Genomic DNA, 21,954 nt, shown 5'->3' on the forward strand with positions numbered 1-21,954 from the left:
CCTCTTTAGGGGAGAGGCTGAAACCTCACGGCCACCTCCAAGGGGAGCGCTGAGGAGAGGAGAACTGAGGGGAGCCCACTGAGGGAAATACTGAGGGGAGCGCTGAGGGAAACGATGAGAGGATACCCAAGGGGAGCACTGAGGGAAATACTGAGGGGACCCTCAAGGGGAGCACTGAGGGAAATACTGAGGGGGAGCCCTGCGGGAAGCTCTGAGGGGAGCCCCAAGGGGAGCACTGAGGGAAACGATGCGCGGAGCCCTGAGGGGAGCCCCGAGGGTTTCGCTGAGGGAGCCCCGGGTGCCGGCACAGCCCGCGGGCGCCACCCGCCCCCGAGCGGCCGCGGTGCCTGGGCGGGGCGTCGCCGCCCGTTACCTGAGGGCCGCGGTGGGGCGGGGCGGGGCGGGGCGGGGAGCGAGGGGAGGGGCGTGGCGTGGCGGTGGCCAATGGAGGCGGGCGGCGGCGGCCGGCGCGCGCCGCTCTTAAGGCGGCCCCGCGGGCTGTCAGCGGCCAGAGGGCGGTGGGGGCTCGACGGCGCGGCCATGGCCGCCCTCAACGGGGCTGTGGAGAACGGGCAGCCTGACAGGAAAGTGCCGCTCCCGCGGCCACTGCGGAGCCTGGAGGTGAAGTACACCAAGGTGAGCTGGCGAGGGGCAGTGGGCTTTGCTGTGGTGTTGGTGATGCTTGGTGGAGCCAGGCTAGTGGTGAGGTGTCACTTTTTTTAATAGAAAATTTTCTGCTTCACTGTCTTTTATTTATGTATTTATTTATTAATTCTTGCTGCCATAGATGGTAGGCTTGTAGGGTGTAAATGTGGTTGAGTGACTGGTGCAAGCAGATGACTGTGGCATTTCTAAGGGAGCTGCAGTCACCCCAGTCCCTAAGGCCCATGAAACTAACTTTGTTTTTTTTTTAAAAAAAACAAAAACAAAAAACCCCCGCAAACTCGTGGTGGTGCCCATGGGCTCCTTTCCCTGTCTGTGTCAGGCTGTGGTGCCACGCTGGCCTGTCGCCTCCCGCTCGCCCTGCCGCCATCTTCCCACCCTGTGCTCACAAACCCACCCGGGAAATGCTTTTAGCACCATGTTAGTGCTCAGTGAAATTGCGTTTGGATGGGGTGAGCCCAGGCAGAAGGGCTTGATCTGTGAGGAAGCCACTTGCCTGGGTTGCGTTCAGCCATCCCTGGCGCGGTGTGGAGCTCTGGGAGCGGGGTTCAGTGCCAGGGGCTGGGTTTGCGTCCTGGAGGGCGCAGGGAGTGTGAGGGACGGCTGGCGTCCTGCAGGAACGGGCCTTGAGAAAGGGCTCAGTAGGGCCACCCTACAGCTCCCGAAGAGGAGCAGTGTTCACGCACGACTCATTGGTTGCTCCCCATGCCATTGGGACTGGTCCACAACCGCCCTGTGGGACGAGGAGCCAGGCAGCAGGCACACACAAACCTGCACCTTCCCTCCCTCCATCCAGCTTCTCTCTAAACTATTCCCTCCAGCCTCTCAGATGTAACCGAAGGCTCCAGAGCTCGATAACTCTGTCCTTCAGAGCTGAGGCTGGCACTGGTGCAGAAATCCCTGCTCCCTAACGCAGCCGTAGCTCTGCTGTAGCCGGGTCGCTGTTTGCTCCACAACAGCCTGACCCGCTGTCTTGTGCAGTGGGGAAAATATCCCAGCTGGTTACACTGCTGGGCAGCCTCGACTAACTATGTGGCTGGGATAAAAGAGCTGGGGGGGCCTGAATGAACATATTAATTACTGTTACATTTCTGTATTAAGTATTAAAAAAAAAAAAAGCAGAACCTGAAGTTCTTTTTCTTGCAGTGAGAAGGAGTAAACAGCAATAACTTGTACACTGAGGTGTTGATTTGAATTGTGCATCTGAAGTACTGAAACAGATTAGCAATTAGTAGCAATCACTGGACTAGATTAATTTTTAACATCCTAAATTTATCTGCTTTTTCTTTGTAAGATAAACTTGTCATTTAGCAGCAAGTTGGATCTGCAGCTGCTGCTTGCAGACAGCATAATGCTGCACAAACAGCTCTTTCCTGTGTCCAAAACAGACCTGGCCGTTAGAGTTCTCCCTAAACATCCAAATGTTCTGGTTTTCTTGTTATTTTTATTATTGTGAACACTTTTTAAAACACTCCTTTGGGATCTGATCCTGCAGCCATGTATGTTTTAAAATGTGCATTTTTTGTCCTACAGAGTTTTGCCAGAGACTCTGTGTACTACATGTACCAAGGTAGTCTCTTAAAAGTAGAAATCAATGTAATTGATGTAAGTGAATTAAAAGTGTGAATTTGACATTTGATCTGATGCTCCTGGTGCATCCGAGGAAATAATGAGCAGCAGTCAGTTTTCATAAAACCGCGAGGGGTTTTCTGCAAGCTCTGACTTTCACCAGATGTTTACAGCTGACGGTACACTTTCTTCTCCTTAGCGAAGTTTTTTATTTTTTGGTTCTACCGGTTACGGGGCTAGGGGAGAGGAAAAAATTTTCAACAAAGGTCTTACTTATAGAGCAGCTTAATGCTTGTCATGAATGTGTGATGGAAGTGATCTGTCCACAGTCCTGTGTCTCAAATCCTGGGTATGAAGCATGAACCACCAATACGCTGTTCTGTTTGATTTCAACTCCTGGCACCAAAGACTCGGGCTATGTGGTGTGATTCCCAGAATGATACCAGCATATACGTTACATTTAAAACAGCCTGATCCTGTCACTCTTATGTTTTACTGCTTCATATAGGAACATTGCTTTCCCAACCCTTTTACATAGAGTTAATGTTGAATGCAAAGGAAAAGGGATATCCTTCCCCAATCCTTAGTGTGATGCTGTAATTTTACAGCTTCTGTCGTATCTCCCACGTTTATAATGTGACTTACTTTCTTAGGGAAACAAAGGAAAACTGAAGTTAAAATGTGTTATTTTCTTAGATATTTAAAATGCTGTACTCGGATAACAGAGGTAGTTTGGGAGCATTAATGTCAAGTTAGTTAATATTTCTAACATCGTATCTTTTCTTGTGACTTCACTTAGCAACTTTTTGGGCAGAACTTTTTTTTTTCCCCCTCAGCCTGTCTGAAACAGGTGGATCCAAAAGTGTAGCTTCTATATCAGTTACATCTTGGATGCTTTTTGCAGAAATAGTCAGGAGAAACTCCTTTCAGGAAGAAAAGCACCCCAAGGAAAGAAAACTATGACCCAAAGCAGTGGGAATTCCGAATGTAAGGGGTGCAACATTAATCTCCTGCTGGTGTGTAGAGACTCATAAACAAGATTGCAAATATGGACGACTTCCAAGTAAAAGTACTAGCTTACAGCCGCTAACAGGCTACTAAAGATTACTTCATCTAATCTTATTTAAAGTGTATTTATAAAATATAACACTGCCAAGTTAGATCACAGTGTGGATAAGTTGCATGTTGAATCAATTAATTGTATATAGGTATTCATGTTCTGTTTACAGTGAGTAACAACACTGTAGTATTTAATGCGTTTTCAGTTACGCAACACTGGGACTGTTTGTTCTTGCTCTGGAAATGCAATATTTTGAAACACTTAAATCTTGTCACAAATGACTCCAAGTGACGTGAGAGGCTTGATCTGGCCTGTGACAACGGATGGTGGGGTAGAACTGAGCCAGTACTTACCCTCCAGTGCTTGGAGGGGACAAGTTGTGGAACTAGCCCAGGGCAGGATACAAACAACCAAGTAGTATTGTACACTGACATTTTGCTTGTAGCATGTAACAAGGGGCTCCTTTTGCCTGAGCCATACGAGTTTCTCTTGGTGTCTGCTTGCTGTTCTCATGGAGATGTATTTCAAACTGTTTCTTGTTGCCGAATTATGGTGTTATACTGTGTGGGCCCCATCCTCTGTCTTTCTCTTGTTCAGAACTAACTGGGTGCACGAAGGCTTTTTTTGTCTGTTTTCTGGGTCAGGTTCCAGTTTGGATAAATGCTGTCTGTATTGCAAATACGTCACAAACATGCTTGCCTCTGCCATCAGTGGATGTTGAAGAGCCTTGGGCCCTTTGAGGTGTACTTGTGGGGTTTTTTTGTGTTGTCTGCATCATTCTTTTTTTTTTTTTTTCTTTCTTTCTCCTCCCTGTCCCTCTTCCCTTGCTCTCTCTTCAGATATTTATTAACAATGAATGGCATGAGTCTACAAGTGGAAAGAAGTTCCCTACCTACAACCCTTCAACGCTAGAGAAAATTTGTGACATTGAGGAAGGAGACAAGGTAAGTGGTGTTGGAAAGGCAGTGCAAAAGAGTTTCCAAGGGACTTCCTTTTGTAGGGAAGCACACAGAGGAAAAGCTGTCTTCTAACAATGGTGTCCATCTGGCCAGACTGCGAGCTGGATGTCTGGGACTCTAGATGTGCCATTCAGGAATTACACAGAGTGTCCTGTCCAGCTCAGAGTCACTTTCCCTGGTAGGAACTGCTGCTGAACACTGTCAGAGAAATGAGATTCAGCATTGTTCTTGCATTACAGGCTGGAAAGAAGCAGCTGATCTGAGGAAATAACAATGATGGTGCATGCGCATCCCTGACAGAACCGAGGCCTCATATTGGTAGTGATTTATCCACAAGCTGCATGGCAGCCTGCTGGAGACACTGAACTGCAACTTGCCCTTTTTTAAACACAATCAACAAATAATCTGAGTGCTTAGGGGACACTGAGCCTGGTCCTGTAAACACTGCTTGCTTTCTGCTAGAGATCTCCCGTAGGGCTTCTTTTCCGACTGCTGTCATGGGTTCTGGCCTCCTGCACAAATCTTGCAACTCTCAGTCAAAACCAAACCAGTATCTTTTAATAACTTCAGTAGTCCCTGATCCTGGTGCACTGTAGAGCAGCCTGGGACATAACTGCTTGGGTTTGGTAACAGTCTGAGGTGAGGAACGGTCATGTGACACTTTTTGTCCAAAACAGCTCATGACATACGGGCCAACTGGCCTGATCTATGGGAAAGAGCTGGCCCAAGAGCTGGCTTTTTGCAGTATGTCACGGGAAGGTGATTCACAGCTTCTCTGGTGTACCAGGGCTTCGGCTGCTCATTGCTGTGGGCAGTGTGGGCATTTCTGCCTGTATTGTGGTAACTTTTTCTTGGAATCTAAGCTAGTCCAGCACTTGTGAGGTTCAGTGCCTAGTTTCCAAGCAGGTAGCTGGTTTGTGGATCCTTTCCTAGTAGGAGTGATACTAGTTGAGCAGGGACAATGTTTTTTCTGGTGTTAAAACTATGTAGAGTATGGAGCCTGACCTTTCTGGAGATGGGAGCAAACTTGATTTGTAATGCAAGTCACCAGCCTGCACGCAGATGGTGCATAAGTAAGGTAGCTGTTCTTTTTGGATGGCACTAAAGCAGCCTCTGGGAGACCTATTGCCATGGGGGATCTGTGCATCCATGGGGAAACTACAAATTGAGGCAGAACCAAACATTATGTATAATTCCTTTATACTACCTGGATAGGACACAACTGTTTAATTGCAGTGGCATTTGAACAGTGGAGCTGAAGCTAACTGAAGCAACTGTACTTTGCTAGGCAGAAACCATGATGTTGCCATTGTTGCCTGAGCTAAGTGTCTCCTCAAGCAGTTACAGAGCATTACATGAGTATTTCAAGCCTGCTTCTTCACGACTTGGTTAGAGAAAATTGTTATGCAGAACTAAAAGGCCAGTTTTGTAGCTTGCCTCCTTGAGACTCGTCCCTGCCTGAATTCAAGGGCTGCTTTCAGCTTCCAGCTTGTGGGAGAGTCACTCTAAAACTTCTCTTGGGGCCAGTCAGTGGAGCCCTCTGCCCGTGGATACTCAGCATAGGTGCCTGATACCTCGGTGCACAGAATAATTGCAGGCAAGAATATAAGGTAGCTGCACCTTGGGTGCCAAAAGCCTCTTCTTCCACCCCTTTACATCACACAGATTTAAAAAAATATATATTTTTTTTTTTTGCTCTAAGTGGGTTTTGCTCTTTTTTTTGCTCTCAGTAGTTAGAAGGCAGAATCAGGGGTGAGAAGCATCCCAAACTAGCTGTTTGGTTACTGGTGACACTTGACCATGTCCCACTGTCCTCTGGGCAAACTGAGTCCCCTGACACTTCCTTTGCCCTGGTTGAACATCCCCTCCCAGGTCTGTAACTCCAGTCTGTTGGAGTTACTACAGAAAGTGGCCAGTTGTGTTTAGCGGTGCTTTCCAGTGTCTCAGTTGTGCTGGTCAGTGTCACCACAGGGGTGGCTGTTCCTGGTCCTGTCTCTGCCTTCAGCCGCGCCGTGCCAGGGCTGGCTCTGCCTTTGCAGCAGGCTGGGACCAGGACTCCATTTCCCGAGCCCTGAACAGAAACCTGCACCTTCCTGGCTGTGCAAAATATGTTTTGCTTAGCCTGCACTTGAGGGATGGGAATTTGGCAGCTGATATTTCAGGGATGACAATGTAGTATGGTGCTGGCCAATGCTTTATGAGGCTAGGAGCAAAGGTTTTGTTGTTTGTTCTTTAGTTACAAAACTTAAGATAGAATTGCCCTTGATGGGATCGTTGGGGGATAAAGAGAAGTCTTGTGTGGAAATAGAAGCACTGAAAATAAACCAGCAAATGCTTCCACTGGATTCTTGGAGGCTTTTTGCCTGGAAGATAACGGCTTGGTGTACAAGTGTTTGCCAGGTTGGTAACAGAAAAGGGATAACTTACTTCATTAGACTTCTGCCTCCAGCAAATAGTGCAGCCCCAGAACTTCCACCCTGTCTTGGTGTTACTGTATGAAGGCAAAAGTACTTGTGCCATTGCCATTTCTCTAGTGCTGTTGATAACACTTGAAAATGGGCTTTCTTCTTTTAGGAGCTTGCTAACATCCAGTAAGGGCAGGGGGAAAGGTGCTCCTTCCTCAGAGGAGCGCCCAGCTCAGTGTGGGCAGCAGGCCCACAGCTGTGACTGTTGAGCATGCTCGATGCTGTGGAGCATCTATCATTATCATTTTGAAGCCGTTCACTCTCCCATGCAGATCTTTGAAGTGTTCCAAGAGGGTTTTGTTCACAGTCATCCTGCCTCCCTCAGATTGTGATGGCAAACTGAGGTGAGAGGCTGCAGGAATATTACTCCCTACAGCAGACTTGCAATGCCCTCAATAATGGTTTTGGACACTATGGGCTGTTAAGATGCTGCTTGTAGTTGTTTTGAATGCTGGGTGTGCTCCATCTCTGGCATGTCTCATTGCAGGCCAAAACGGAGCAGTTATGCACACTGAGACTGAAGCAGAGCAAGGCGCTTTTTTTTTTTTTTTGGCAGGTGTCTTTCCTACTCACAGTGCCACTGGGGTGATGGTGTCCACTGTGCTCTGCAGCTGGCAGGAGAGAGGAAAAAGGGGCAGGATAGAAGTGGAGCTGTGATGAGCAGGACTGGAGGTAGAGGAGGAAGGTGGACGAGGTAGCTGAAAACAAAGAACGGTGTGAGTTTGTTCAGGGGAAAATGGTATGCGGTTGTGTAACTGGGGGGTGTATCATAACGCAAACATCCAGGGTGGGTATGAAGGTTTGCAGACATTTCCCAGTGCTGCAATGCTTGACTTTGCGATCTTAATATTCTCTTAGTGGAGCTTTTTATGTAATACTCAATAAATCTATATAGATCAGAACTGAGCACCAGGATGCATGAACCTCCTCCTACTTGCGGTTTTGTATACCACAGCGTGTCCCTGGCACGTTGACAGTTATGAGACTTTGTCATGCATTGTGCCTACCTATTGCAACACGCCTGCAATGAACACGCCATTTAGACTCCCCTAATGCCTAGTCATAACAGGATGGATTAAGAATGGCATTTCGCCCTTCCTGAAGAATTTCCTTGTTTTTGCTGTTCTTTCAGGCCTATTGATGCTGTGCAGGCTCAGAAGATCTCACTTGGTAGTGCTGCCCCTCAGGGTGTTTTGGGAAAGTCTTTCTGCTTGTGTGATGGCAACTGTAGTGTCCAAGCTGCTATGTGTACCCAGTGTGTCTGAGACAAGAATGAAAACAAGTAGTATTTGCAGGAGCTGCAGCAAGGCTCAGGTGGCCCCATGTTTAGAGGGTGGGGAAGAGTTGGGTATGCACTGAAAGTCCTTGGATATCTCATCCCTGTTCCTGGGAACCTCTGCTTTGCCAGCACCCTTGCTTGACCAGAGCCATTCTTAACCCCTCGTAACAGCACAGGGTTTCCCCATTAGCGCCCTTCCAAGGGGTTCTTTTCCTGGCAGTATAGGTCAGACTGTTTTAAAGCTGTGTAATCTTCTTTTAAGGAAAAGGAGCCAAATTTAGTGTAAGGAGCCATTTCAGTGGGTGGTGACTTGCTATTTTCTCCATTAATTTCTGCTGTAAGAAGGCAACATGTCTTTCTGTAACATTTTTCTTGATTGAGCACCACACATGTCCTCATGAGGGGAGAATGGCTAGACCTCGTTGGATCAGTGTAGAGGCTTACTTCATAATTGTATCCAGAGGAGACTTGAGATAAGACATAAATGAGAGCAACTGGTGAAGTGCTACAAGGAACAATCAAGGCCTGCAACCCTCCCTCCTTTCCCACCCCTTTGAGCCACACATTGCGGTGAGGTGCAAGTTCTCCATCAGCTGAAGTGAGGCATGGGCTGAGCCAGACATTACATAGAGCAGGATTCCGTCCAAAGCCAGGGTGAAGCATGCTTTATGTATGCTTGGGGTACAATCTTGGCCTCGTAGATGTTGATGGCAGCGTTCCCATTGACTTCATTGGGTCGGAAGGTTGCCCTTGGCTTCATGTTTTTAATCAATGTTTGTAGGGAGGAGTCCAGGGCATGCTGTAGCCTGAGCAAATGCATGAAGCTTCTCTAGGGGTGGTGGTGTGGAAAGAGAGGGAATTTGCTGCCCACCTGAGTAGTAACTTGGGTAAATGGAGTTAGATTTGGTCCAGAGCACAGTAAAGCAGTTGGGAGATGACAGGAGAGTGGCGCTAAGTCTGTGTAGTTGAAATACCTTTGTCATAGCACTAAATAACAAAACACTTCCCATCTGGTAGAAATGTTCTGGAAGGGTGATCTAGGATCTAAGGGAGCTTTTTTAGTGTGTTAACTGTTCCTGGCAAGGGTTCCGGTGGGACTGAATGCTGGGCTCTGAGCTGTGATTGTTCCCCTGGATAAAATCGCGATCTCTCTCATGGGGAACTTTCCTTCCCACACTTGTTTAGAAGAGGCTGATTCATGCAGGCCAATGGCCTGTCACGCTTAGGGGACAGAACTGGGATCTTGTTTCTCCATCTCCTCTGGTGTCACTTACATCCTGTATCAGCAGGAACATGATTCTGGATTATTTTATGAACAAGGCAGATGTATAAAATTACCCTTGAAAGACCATTTTGGTACTTTGACCTCAAGGTTGTTGATGAGCCCAGGCCAAACCTGAAATGTATTGCAGGTTTGGGTCCAAGTCCAGGAGTAAAATGGAAGTCGTTTTGTCAGACAACTTGGTTTGAGCCACCACAGCGTCATCTAGGAAGCAGCAGTGGACTCTCTGTGCCATTGTCCAGCTCCTTCCTTGTAACCTAAGGTTTTTCTTGTGTGTGTGGCTGCTGTAGCCTGATGTGGATAACGCGGTGGAAGCAGCGAAGGCAGCGTTCCAGCGAGGGTCTCCATGGAGACAGATGGATGCCCAAAGCAGAGGGCGACTCCTGCACAAGCTGGCTGATCTTCTCGAGCGAGACAGAGTCATCCTGGCGGTAAGTACTGTGATTGGTGGGAAACCAGCAGCTGTTGGCTGATAACTCAGCTCCATCCCTCTGATTTTGCTGCATCTGTTATCTATCTAATGTCTTTCTTTTCTCTCCCTTCATGAAGGGTGGAAGAGTCCATGCAGGAGTCAGGGTTTATCTTCCTCTTTCTGTGGGATTATTTTAGAGGTTTTAGAAGGAGGCTGTTAGTCCTACTATATAGTTGATGACTTGTCCAAAACTTTAGCTGGTTATTGAAATGATTGCAAATATTAATACGTAAATTTTCAAAGCAATAAACATATTCTTTCTTAGTTTAACAGTCCTCAGTGTTCATAGCTGTCTTGCAGGTCTTATCTTAAAAACAAACATGACAAAATAAAACAACAACAACAACAAAAAAGAAACAAATCCCAAACAACAAAACCCCCAAAAACAACCAACAAAGAAACCCAAAGCAAACAACAGAAACCAAACAAAAACCAAAAGCCCTTTCTTTATTACAAAATACTTTAACTTCTTTGCAAATGGCTTCCTTTAAAATGGGGAACTGGAAAAGGAATCTTTCTCTTGCTGGATGTCATCCAAAGTTTAAGATGTGTGTAAGTGAGAACTGTTTCTTTCCCTACTGAATGTACTGGCTCAGAAAAATCTCTTTATAGCCGTGAAGCTGCGTTAACTTGGACTTCTATGCTGAAGGACTATTGCTAATGATTCCCTATCCTGTCCTGAAGGAGTCCTGGTGCAAAACGAGGGATGGTGGACCCAAGCCAAAATGTGCTGCAGTTGGTAGAAGTCTTTAGACTCTATGGGTCTTGGACATCTTCCCAAATTGCACCCACAGATCCTAGCATCTCTCAGCTTACAGCTGCTGCCTGTTCATACCTAAGATCTCAGACCTGAGCCCTCACTGGCTTGATGCTGCATTTTGACTCTGCTTGTCTTCAGGGCAATGGCAGTTGTGACATTCAGTGCTGTTAGATGTGCAAGTTCCTATGTCCCACTGAGGTCAGTAGGACTAAAAGTACATGGGATGTGCTTAGGAGCCTGTACTTGGATGAGTACTTTGAGCAGGGTCTCTTTCCCCAACACTGTGTCTCTTAACCACATGACATCCTCCAGTGTCAGCAGGGAAGAACCGAAAAAAAATCCGCATCTGAAGGCCGTTCTGGCCAGCAAATAAAAAGCAATAAAATATATATGTGTGTGCAAATAGTCCCTGTTCATTTTCTGCTCGCTTTTTGATGTGACTCCAGAGGACCCTTCTTTTTCTGTAAACCAGGCCACTTGTTTCAAGCTTTCTGCTGTCCTTCAGATCTGGAAGGGCTTGTTTGGCATGGTTTTCACTGCAGAAAACCAACCATAGCTGCCTTGGCTGCATACTAAGTAATGACTTATAAAAATCAGTCATTTTAGCAGGCATTCAGAGTGGATAACAATCCTAGTCATTCCAACGGGAATGTCTGTTTGAGTGCTGTTTGGACCCTAGTGTCTGTGGAAGATGACTGGGTATGACTTCATATGTAAACAAAGATGTTTCAATCTACCAAGGGATAGCGCTTCCTCTATGGATGTGCTGGCCATTTGCACCAATATCCCATTTAATGACCTGAGTACAGAACAAAGCATTCACTGAGCTAATGTCCAGAACAGTGAGAAGGACACTGGCCGAGACTGGACTTTATTTAGAGCTGCTCAGCATCAGCACAGCTTTAGTAAAGCAACTTCTTCATTGTCTTAGTCTCAGCACAGATCTGAGCCCAAAGGTTACTTTAGCAGAACTCTGTAAAAAATGTGTTTTCTATCATCGTGTGGACAAAAGAGGCTTTTCAGAGGTTTGTTTTAGGGTTATTAAGTAGAAAAAAAAATAGATTTCCAAATAAAAGGAAAGTGGGTCTGACCGATTTCAGTGACACCATCTGGAATCCAGAACATCTGCTTTGGAGGGTCAGTTACGGTGAAGTCACGACACTCCCATCATTTCTGAGTGGTGCCCCAGAGCACAACCCAGTATCCCACCCACAGCCACCTTCTGGGGGCTTTGGAAGATGCATTTTCGTTGCAACCACTGACCGCAGCAACTTGTGCAAGCATCAGGGTTATTTGGTCTAGTCTCCTTTCTACCTTATTTGTATTAACAAGCTCATTGCTTAAATATAAGGGGAGGGAAGGAAACCCCATGTCTGCAGCAAAAGGCAAAATAAAGTTGAGAAGGAGTTTCTCTAAAAGCTTTTTTTAAAGAAAAAAATAATGTTGACTTGCCTGACAGTGCATGCAATTTGTCTTTTCAGACTCTGGAAACAATGGACACAGGAAAACCTTTTCTGCAGGCTTATTTCATTGACCTGGAAGGTTGTATAAAAACACTCCGATATTATGCTGGATGGGCTGATAAAATTCAGGGCAGAACTATCCCAGTGGGTAAGTTCCTTCAGACCCAGTTTCAGAGCTGGGACAGGATGAGGCTCGAGGGGGTGGGAGGGAAGCCTGCTGGGAGGGAGATGTGTGGAAAGATTGGCTTCTGAAAACAGGCAAAACCAGCCTGCATTTCATTTCTATCTCAGGACGCATTTTAAGTAGAGGTGTTTCAAAATTTAAACTAATGGAAGAACAATGTCAATGCCTGGATAGAGCTCTGGAAAACAACAGATGGGCTCTTTTGTTGCTTTTTTAACAGAGAAACCATTTTGGTTTTAAATTCAGACTAACTCTTAAAGAAAAAAAACCCACGTGTTAACGGGGCGGGTATTCATTAGGTATTGCTGAAATGGATTAAGATGCTGGAGGATGTGAGGTCAGAGGTTACTAGGGAGGGTTGTACGAAGGCAGCAGAGCTCGTGCTGTCCTAGATGCCACATGGATGTGGCAAAGGGTTGATGTGGAATCCACCAGTGCCTCCCACCTCACTGACCTTCCTGCATCCCTGATGGTGCTGGCTCACAGATGTTTAGAGAGATTGTGTAGAGTTTTTCTTAACTTTTATTGGAGAGGGTTTAGAGAGACCATGTAGTGCTTTTTCTTAACTTTTATTAATGAGAAGAACTGAGATGTTGACTCCTCAGGAGCCAAAGCACTGAACTCCTGGAGGGACCTTGTCAAGTTTTCTGACACTTGAAAGAGGTTTTGTGAAATATTTCTGAGGGTGCAGAGCCAGAGCAGTCACACTGCACTATTGTGACAGGGACAGAGAGAACACTTTGGCTCGGCTGTATAAATTCAAATATGGTTTTGGGGAGACCAAGTTAAGACAATGGATGTCCATGTGGCACGATGAGCAATATGGTGTATTTTCAAAACCAGCCTGTTTTATCCCTCTGCAGAAGCAAGGATTTTGACTGTTTTGTCTTTTATTCGTTTGTCTTGCAGATGAAAATTTTGTCTGTTTCACCAGGCATGAACCGATGGGTGTCTGTGGAGCTATAACTCCCGTAAGTGACAGTGATTGTGCCCTGCATCTCCCTTAGAACTGGCAGAAGCCCTTGTGCACTCCCCATCTTATACTGCAGCCATTTGCTTCCTAGCTAAGTACAGCTGTTCTGCAGGGAACTCCCATCTCAGTGGCTTCATGTAGTTCCTTGTTTTACCCCCATGCCAATTCCTCTTGGCAACACTAAGTCCTCTGCAAGGGAAGGGTGGGTCTCCAGTCAGATGCTCTGTTCCCCTCGAAGGCTGACACCAGTCACCAGAGACCAGTCAGAGCTCTCTGACTCTTGCACTGCTGGGACAACCATCTTGTCATTACGTGTGCTAGATTTTTGCTGCCTGGTGCTGATGCATAGTTTTGAGTTTTAAATCATATCCATTATTAATTACCCCCAGCTGTTCTCTGAGCTTTCTGTGATTAAATCTCACTGAATAGAGTTTTCTTTTCCTTGATGTCTCATTCTCTGCTGAGGGGACAGTGTGGCTAGTTCTTGGAATACTTCCAGTTTTAGTGTGTTTTGCTGGCTCTGTTTAAACAGACAGCCAGGAAGACTTTACAGCTGCATGGGAGACATAATTTGTTCCTCTCTGGTTGTAAAATGCTTTGAACATGGTATCCTACAGGCCATGAGGCAAATGGTGGTGTGCCAAGATTCTCTGTTTGGATACTTGCATCAGTAAGAGTCTAAGGAAGATTTTTGACCTTTGGGATAATGTTATAGGAGAGACTGAAAGAAATGCATGTAGGGTATTGGATTTGCTGGGCCCTTGGAATACCAGGTCTGGAACAGTTCCCAAAGATATCTGGGGAAATTTTGCCTTTTCCTTCAGCAGGACTGAGCTTATATATCCAGTGATTTAGCAATGTCAGGGTGAGGCAAAGAGGAGACGGTTGGTACTAGTAATCGGACGTTTGGCTTGATGTTTTCTGCACAGCTTTTCTGGCTGAACAAGCAATGTGACTGCTTGTGAACATCTAGAATTTGTGATTTAAGATCAAAATATCAGGTTACTCACATTGATCAAGAATTAAAAGTTATCTCCTGGTCACACTTCAGCCACCATTGCTAGCACCCAGCAATGCTTTTGGAAACCGTCCCTTTAAAAGCCTTCATGCAGGATGCTTTGGAGGGCCACTATAAGCAAACATAGTGGGCCTTCTAATATTTCAGGTTGACTCCATATCAGCAATTAATACAATAGAAAGTACAGAAGCAAATCTGGCTCAAGTTCAACACTGTGTTTGTGAAAATGATGATTTGGGTCAACAAAACCATATCTGTCTTCCATTTACTTAGAACAAATCCCCTTCAATTTTTTTCCAGTTTGATCTTTAACACCAGCCTGTGGGTTTGTATCTTTCTATTTGATTTAAAGAGATTCTGTCACTATTCTGCATATGTCTTCCTAGACCTATTAACAATCCTCCCTTTTTCTTGTGGCTTGACTATATTTAAACCAATGTTCTTAGCAAGAGAAGTTCTTAGAAAGTGCAGCACACGACTGAGTTTTATCCCAAGGTGATGTCACGAGACAGCCCTGGAGTCGTTTATTGTTGCTTTCACCAGCCATTCTGCATCGGAAGGCTCCTAATGAAGTTACATCGTGCTCTGCAAGTGTAGAAAAGTAGTGGAGGTGTGGATGGCTCAAGCTGCAAAGCCAGGCCTTCACGAAGGCTTAGGAAAAAGAGACAAATGGACGTAGCCATTGGAGAAGATCACTGAAATGAAACAGGTCTGGGAAGGAGGGGGAGGCAAGTTGAAGAATAGCACATTAGACTAAATTCTGCTTGGTCTCAGAGCTGCTGGGTGAGAACAGAACTCATCTCTTAAAAGCTACACTGCTAATTTGTTAGAAAGTGTGAATTTATGGATTCCTAACATATTTGGCTTCTTTGTCGATAGGTGAAGGCCCTTGGCTTGAGTCTTGACAGGAAGTCCCCTTACTGTTGGTCTGCTTCCATCATCTCTGAAGCAGCATTAATTATTTTTAATGAAGAAATCCTTTCTGCTGCCAAATGACCTTTCTGAGATTCAGTGTAAGCTAGATTTTCCACTTTTTGCTTAGGCTCCAAGATCTACAAATACACATGACCATGAAGGAGATTAGCACAGAGGAAACTGATGTGAACTGGTTCCTAATTCCAAATTAGAAAACTAATTGGAAAGGAGCAATTTACAATTTGAAGGGAGTATAAGACCTCCTCTGGATTTCCATGACTGAACAACCCACTGCAGTTTCCTGGTTATAAACCTGGAATTTAATGATATTGTATAACTACTAACTACTCAGCCAATACCTGACACAGAAAAGTTAGGTTTTTTCAGTGAGCAGTTGCACCCTGTAATTCCTCCTCATAAAGACATGGTATGAAAGTGATGCACCAGGACACCGCCTGCAACATAATTTCTGTGAACAGCCAAAATCTTTTACAAAGTGTGATCAAACTCCAGCAAAGAATGAGGTCACATCATGCAGAGGTTTGTCCAACATACAGGATTAGCTTGAGGACTGCCAGCAACATTTGGGATCTCGGGGGGAAATTGAGGAAGTTATACTCCGTAGTCCAAACAAACACAATATTTTAAGCAGCTGCTTCTCTTTGGGGATTCCTCTCAATTGCTTCTGTCTCCCTGAGCTCTGCGAGGGTGGGAAAAACGAGCAGGTGACTGTGCCGGGCTGATCTGACCAGCCTCGTGTTCTTGCAGTGGAACTTCCCGTTGCTCATGCTGGTTTGGAAGATGGCACCAGCGCTGTGCTGTGGAAACACTCTGGTGATTAAGCCAGCTGAACAAACTCCTCTCACATCACTGTACATTGGCTCACTGATCAAGGAGGTAAGGAAATCCGAACGTCCCAGCTAGGTACTGTTCTTTTAAGGTTTTAAGCAAGACTGTATTTCGAATGGGCCGTGTTTGTTTTTAGGTTTTAAAGCTGTTAAAGCCTCACAGAGAAAAGTGAGAGCAACCTTTGTCTTCAGTCTTTTCCTTCAAAGGCCTCCATGGCTGGCAGTGGCTAGCTGGGAGGTAGCAAAGATCACAAAACCTGTCGGTTTTTCTTTCTCAGGAAGCTGCAGAGACAAAAAACGGTGGTTTTATTCCTCCCCTCTCCCCTTTATTCCTCCCCTCTCCCCTTTATTCTTCCCCTCTCCCAAACGAGGCGAAGACTACAGCTCAGTTTTATTAAACAATGGGACAAAAAAGAGTGTGATTAGACAGCAGTGTTGTGTTCGTACCATTTTTAAGTGGGGTAATTCAACCAAGACAGAGTTTCACGGGAAATAATTCTTCATAATTTCTGCAGTTCATAGAAAAATTTAGCTATGTCTGGCCTGTAAAGTCAACTCGATACTGACATAAAGGGAAGATCACAGGTTGGAATTTCAAAATGTTGGTTTAGGGCTTGTTGGGTAGGATCTCAGGTGCCCTCAGATGTAGGAATTGTACCGAGGCGGTGGGAGGTGCACAGCACCTTCCAAAACTGGTCAATAGTTCCTAAATCTACGTATGTGACTAATTGTGAGAAAAACTAAAAAGGCTGTAGATACACTTTTGCCTCTCGGCTGGAAAAGTCTGTTTATTATGCTCAGTCTAATGATAATGATGACTTTGCCTGTTCTTGGCTTAGCTAGCCTGGGAAAAAATAGAAGGATACGTTAATAATTGATACTCAGGGCTCCTCCATGGGGAAAGGAGTGTAAAAATACTACCAATTAAATATCTCCTGCAGTTAATTGACTTAATAAGATTACACAAGACGAGTGAGCACAGGGTGCAGTTTTCACGACTTCTAAGTTCTGTTGCAGAACTGCTTTTCTCACTCTGACATACAGCTCCCCAAATACAGGCAAAACATTGCCACAAAAAAAAAACCCCAAAACCAAAAATACCCCCACAAAAAACCAAACCAAACCAAAAAACCAAAACCCAAACCAAAACAAAAAACACAAAGCAAACAAACACACACCAAAAAAAACAAAAAACCACGCACACATCAAGTTCTGGTGCAATTAACTTCTTGAGCTGAAATTCTAAGCTGCCTTTTTCTCACAGTTGTCCTTCAAGGCAGAAGTGTAGTTGGAGCAGAATAATTTTATTTGAAGATGCTCCTTTCTCCACCCAAAATTAGCTAAATTCTTTGTGGTTTTTCGGAAGAATAAGTGGATTTTTTTTTTTTTTTTAAAAAAAGAGCTTTAAGAGGATACAGAAGATGTTAACACACAAGCAAAGCTATGTGTTAGGTTCAATGAAATGATTTTGTTCCAACCAAAATGTTTTGGCTTTCATTTTTGCTGAGAAACAGAAAAAAACTTTTTGGCTGAGGATGACCTGAACCAACTTTCTGTTTCCTTGTGGCTTTGCTGCTGACTCCAAACACCATTACTTGCACAGTTTGCCGTGCAGTATTTTCTTGAAAACTCATTAGCCAAGATGCAAACTCTATTAAACTCACTGTTATCATGGAAGAAATCAGACTGCCCTTTCAATTTATGAAAAGAAAAAATAGGAAAATATATCTTATTAATAGAATTTTTTGCAAGGTAGCACATGAGCAATTACTTTTATTTTTTCTCTATTAGGAATGAGCAACTGCATTTATTGAGAGCCACAAGAAATAAGATGAATGTTTAATATCCTGCAATTCCACTATTGGAAATTGCAGAGAAAATAACTTTGTGCGATCAGTAGTAGGAGAGGGTTAACCTAGAAGAGCATAATCCTTGAAACTCTTCTTTCAGGAAGCAAAACCAGACCAGTAAGTCCTGCAGTTCTCACACTAGAATTTCACCTAAAGTTTTGCCATTTGTCTCTTTTGGCAAAATTCATAGTTGGTTAATCTAGGTTGTAAATGTGGTGGAAACTGGCATAAGTCTGTTACCATCTGCTCTTGTATTCCTGTTTTATTAGCTCCATCATCTAGTGAGGTTTTACTGACTCCTTAATCCCTCTGGCCCCTGAAGAACCACAAATGTCAATGTTGGTTCAAAACAAACCTTCACTCAGTTACCCCTTGGCTCCGGCTACACAGCAGTAGCTGGGGGGGCAAGTTTGGCCGAAAGACTCACTCTCTTTTGACTTGAAACTGGGATTTCTCCAAGAACTCTCACTGAAACTTGGCATTTTCTAAGAATAGCTGTTAGTTTCATCCGCATCTACTCCAGCTGGTAGCACGCAGCCATGTTACTGGAAAGTCTGGAAAACAGTGATGTATCTGGTATGGGCTCCCCGTTTGGAACTTGCAGTTCTTAATTGCAAGCAATATAGAGCTTCCTGAGAACTGAACTGCAGCTTTCCGGGGTACAGATCAGCTCCAGAACACGCAAAATCTCTCTCTACAGAGCTGCATTTAACCTCTGTTTCAGGTGGGTTTCCCTCCAGGTGTGGTGAACATTGTGCCAGGCTATGGCCCCACAGCTGGAGCTGCTATTTCTACCCATCACAGCATTGATAAAATTGCCTTTACTGGATCAACAAAGGTAGGTGATGAATTTCTCATAAAAACCTGCTGTTCCTCTTTACGTTCTCTTCTAAAACTGCCATCCTTTTAAGACTGGACCCATGAAATGTCGATGGTTTCTGTATTGCCAACACCATTTCCCATCACATTCCATGTGACAGGATTTCTCAGAAGTGTTTGGGATTTGTCTAATTCAGGTCCTTCTGCTTGTGACAATCCCTCGTCTCTGTAAACCGGGTTTTGCCAAACTGCCACATTTCTATCAGAACTACAAGTAGTTGATGCTCTGACATGAGGCAAGACAGTCTAGAGGAGAGGCTGGCCATGACTTAACATCATGTCATTGACCCCATGGAGCTTCTGGGCAAGTTTGCCTGCCAGTCCTGCTCTGCAAGTGTGTGCAACTGGAAAACATGTCAGTCAGAGCCCTGAACAATTCTTCCTTGGCTTTAGTTACTTCTGGGGAACTAGCACTTAAATAAAAACATAGCCCCATACCTGAGGCTTCCCTTGCTGACGTGGATGGGATTAACGTTTGAGACCTGCACAGTAAAGTACCTCCTGTAAATTTTCCTGTAAATAGCTACGGCTGCCTTGCTTGGGAGAGGGCTGGAAGTGTGACTTCTGCACTATCAGACACCTACAGCCATCCTCTTCTGTACCCACATGGAGGGAAAGAAGTGCATAGTTTGCCCTAGTCCACAGAATTAAGCACGGCTGTGGCATGCAAATGGATTTATCTCCAGTAATCACTGCTGCAAATTCTCAGACAAAAGCTTGCTTAGAAACGTGAATCATTTTCCACTCACTGCTCTAGATTTTTCTTGAAATATATATGCACCCCTTGAAGAGGGGCAGTGTCCAAAGAATGGAAATGCTGACACCAATGGGTGCAGTCGAGGCAAATATAGTCTCTTCTCTTTCATTTCTTTGAGTAACATTGTTCTTGTTGTGGATTTGTGGATTTAATCCATTCTTACGTCTATCCTCATAATTGCAGAGTATAATCTAATTGTCTGATGATGACGAATTACCTTGAATAGTATTTTTGGTCGGTAAAGGTAACTCATAAACACTCAAAAGCCGCTGCATTTAACAACAGTACCATCTAGTGGCTTTGTGTACATGCTGACGGCTCCGCTTATCCCATAGGAGAAGGTGTGTTAAGCCTCTGTTTCTGTATAAGGATCATTGAAACAAACACAAACGCCATAAAGTAAAAGTTCACAATGAACTTTTACTCTCTTGATAGTTGGTCTAATCTAGGAGTTTACCCAGATACATGCTTCTCTCCAAATCCTAGATCAGAAACTTTTAGCCCAGATTAGATGCTGGCTCTGTGAAAACAATAGAGCTTATAGACTCATCCAGCCCACATGGGTCTGTTTGGGTTTTTAATGAAAAAGAAGTATCCAGTGGATTAGAGGCAGAAGGAAAATCTCAGCTGCTGGAGCCCATAGGCAAAAAACTCTTATAGACACTGTGCTTGTCTTCTTAATCCATGGATGTACAGGAAACACCGAGGGAGACAGATTCTTTGCTAACACGTGTAATTTAGAAGTGTTTTCTTCCCCCTCCACCCATCTGTGAGTTCAGCTGCATCTTCACAGTATTTGCAGCATAATGCTACTGTTTCTGAGCCAGGAAGTAAAGCTAATCCAAAATACCTTTTGACTTAGTTTTTAAGCCCCAGCTTGGGCTCAGTGCCAGCCTGAAAATACTGAGCTTAGACTCCACGAGAATTCTCCCATCTAGATTTTTTCCTTTCTCTTGGTTTATTAACTTACTCCTCTTTGTCCAGCTAACTTGCAGTACTGCCTCTTGCGAAGCTATGTGTATCTGCAGCATAATTCATCACTTATTTCTGCTGTCTCTAGTGACTAGAGATGATCTGTACTGCTAGGTTCAGGAGTCTTGCTTGAGTTACAAGCAGGTGTAACAACCAGTGAGAAATGCAGACCTGTAACTGCCAGCCAGCTGCCCCACGCTTTCCTTGCTCACAGCTCCACTCCAGGGCAACAGTATTTTTAGACAGCAATGAAGTTAAGATTGCCACATGCAAAGGTAGAATACAAGAAAACCAGTTACAAAATGAGGAAATTCAAATATAAGGTGACACTTAGAAACATAACCTGCCTTAACAATTGAAGCTCCCAAATAGTTTTAACTCTGTTTCTAACATTACTAAATTATTTTGATGCTTGATTTATGCTCTTCCTGTAAGGAATTCAATTTGTTAAATGGAAAGAGAAATGGCTGGTTTGGTGTTACCGGTATAAAAAAAAAAGATAGCACAGTCAGTCAGAATTTGGGGAAAATGGTTGATATGAAACAATTTTTCTGTGGGGGGAAAAACCTTAGCTTGACATTATTTGATCAAATTCTGGGAGCAGAGTAAATCCTTCTGTTCAGAAGAGGGTGGCCAGATAAATTCTGCCAGATGGTCAGAGCAGGTTCCTGGGCAGAAAGTGCCACAGCAGAGCTAGACAGAGTTTTTCCATTGCCATCCTCGGGTTTTGCCTTGGAAGGAACATGTCTCGGCTACTCTTGTGTGTGTAGCAGCTCAGCCTAAACTATCAGAAAGAAGTAGTTTTCTCCTAAATGTCAATCTCTGCGTGGCTTTCTGGTATGTGACGGGTAACAGATAGGAACAGAGAGTTCTTATCATTGCCTTGGCAAGATCTACTCTAAGAAGTTGAGTTCCAAATTTTTTAAAGTAAAGCTCATAAATCTAGGAGCCCCCATTGGTTGCCGGTGTTGCTCACTAGCCAGCTCTGGGTGACAGATAACATCAGGATGCAGTTCCTGTAGATCTCTCACATATCCATCCTTTCAGATCTGCCTAAACCAAACGTTAATTCTGGGGCTGGTTTTGCCCCAACACATCCAGCAGTAGGAAACTGAAACCATTTCAGAGTGCTATCCCCAACTTCCACCTGCTGCAGCCACTCAGCAGGCTCTTCTACCCTTCTCAGCATCACACTTGACATGCTGAGTTAAGACTTTTGAGGGAAACAGCCCGTGTCCTCTTTGTGTCTCAATGCTACAGGTTGGAAAACTGATCAAGGAAGCTGCTTCAAAAAGCAACCTCAAAAGGGTGACACTAGAGCTTGGAGGGAAAAACCCCTGCATTGTGTGTGCGGATGCAGACTGTAAGTATTGGCTGCTGTGTTTATTTGCTGTAAAACGCCATGTGGTGCTTCTATGTGTCTCTACTGGACTCATTTTGCATGTCCTGTTGTGATTTCATTGCATTAGTGGTTAGTGCTAGGAGATATGTGTAACCTGTGACCACCCAAAGTGGTTGGAAAATCTTATGTGGCTTGGGGAAAATTCTCTCCGCTCTTCTGCACAGCATAGTGGAGGTTGAAAGCT

The 21,954-nt window shown here is 44.7% G+C and overlaps 1 protein-coding gene across 1 annotated transcript in view; it reads left to right on the plus strand.

Moving 5' to 3' along the window:
• The first annotated feature begins 519 nt into the window (after positions 1–519).
• Positions 520–21,954, plus strand: part of ALDH1A3 (aldehyde dehydrogenase 1 family member A3) — a 35,229-nt gene continuing 13,794 nt past the window's right edge. Inside the window, exons 1-8 of the mRNA XM_065641414.1 lie at positions 520–636; positions 4,132–4,236; positions 9,568–9,708; positions 11,991–12,120; positions 13,066–13,127; positions 15,831–15,959; positions 18,485–18,598; positions 21,629–21,731. Coding sequence (XP_065497486.1) covers positions 541–636; positions 4,132–4,236; positions 9,568–9,708; positions 11,991–12,120; positions 13,066–13,127; positions 15,831–15,959; positions 18,485–18,598; positions 21,629–21,731 — 880 coding nt within the window. The 5' untranslated portion in view covers positions 520–540. The remainder of the gene's footprint in view (positions 637–4,131; positions 4,237–9,567; positions 9,709–11,990; positions 12,121–13,065; positions 13,128–15,830; positions 15,960–18,484; positions 18,599–21,628; positions 21,732–21,954) is intronic.

This window comes from Caloenas nicobarica, chromosome 10, assembly GCF_036013445.1.
Source record: "Caloenas nicobarica isolate bCalNic1 chromosome 10, bCalNic1.hap1, whole genome shotgun sequence".
Classification (NCBI taxonomy): domain Eukaryota; kingdom Metazoa; phylum Chordata; class Aves; order Columbiformes; family Columbidae; genus Caloenas; species Caloenas nicobarica.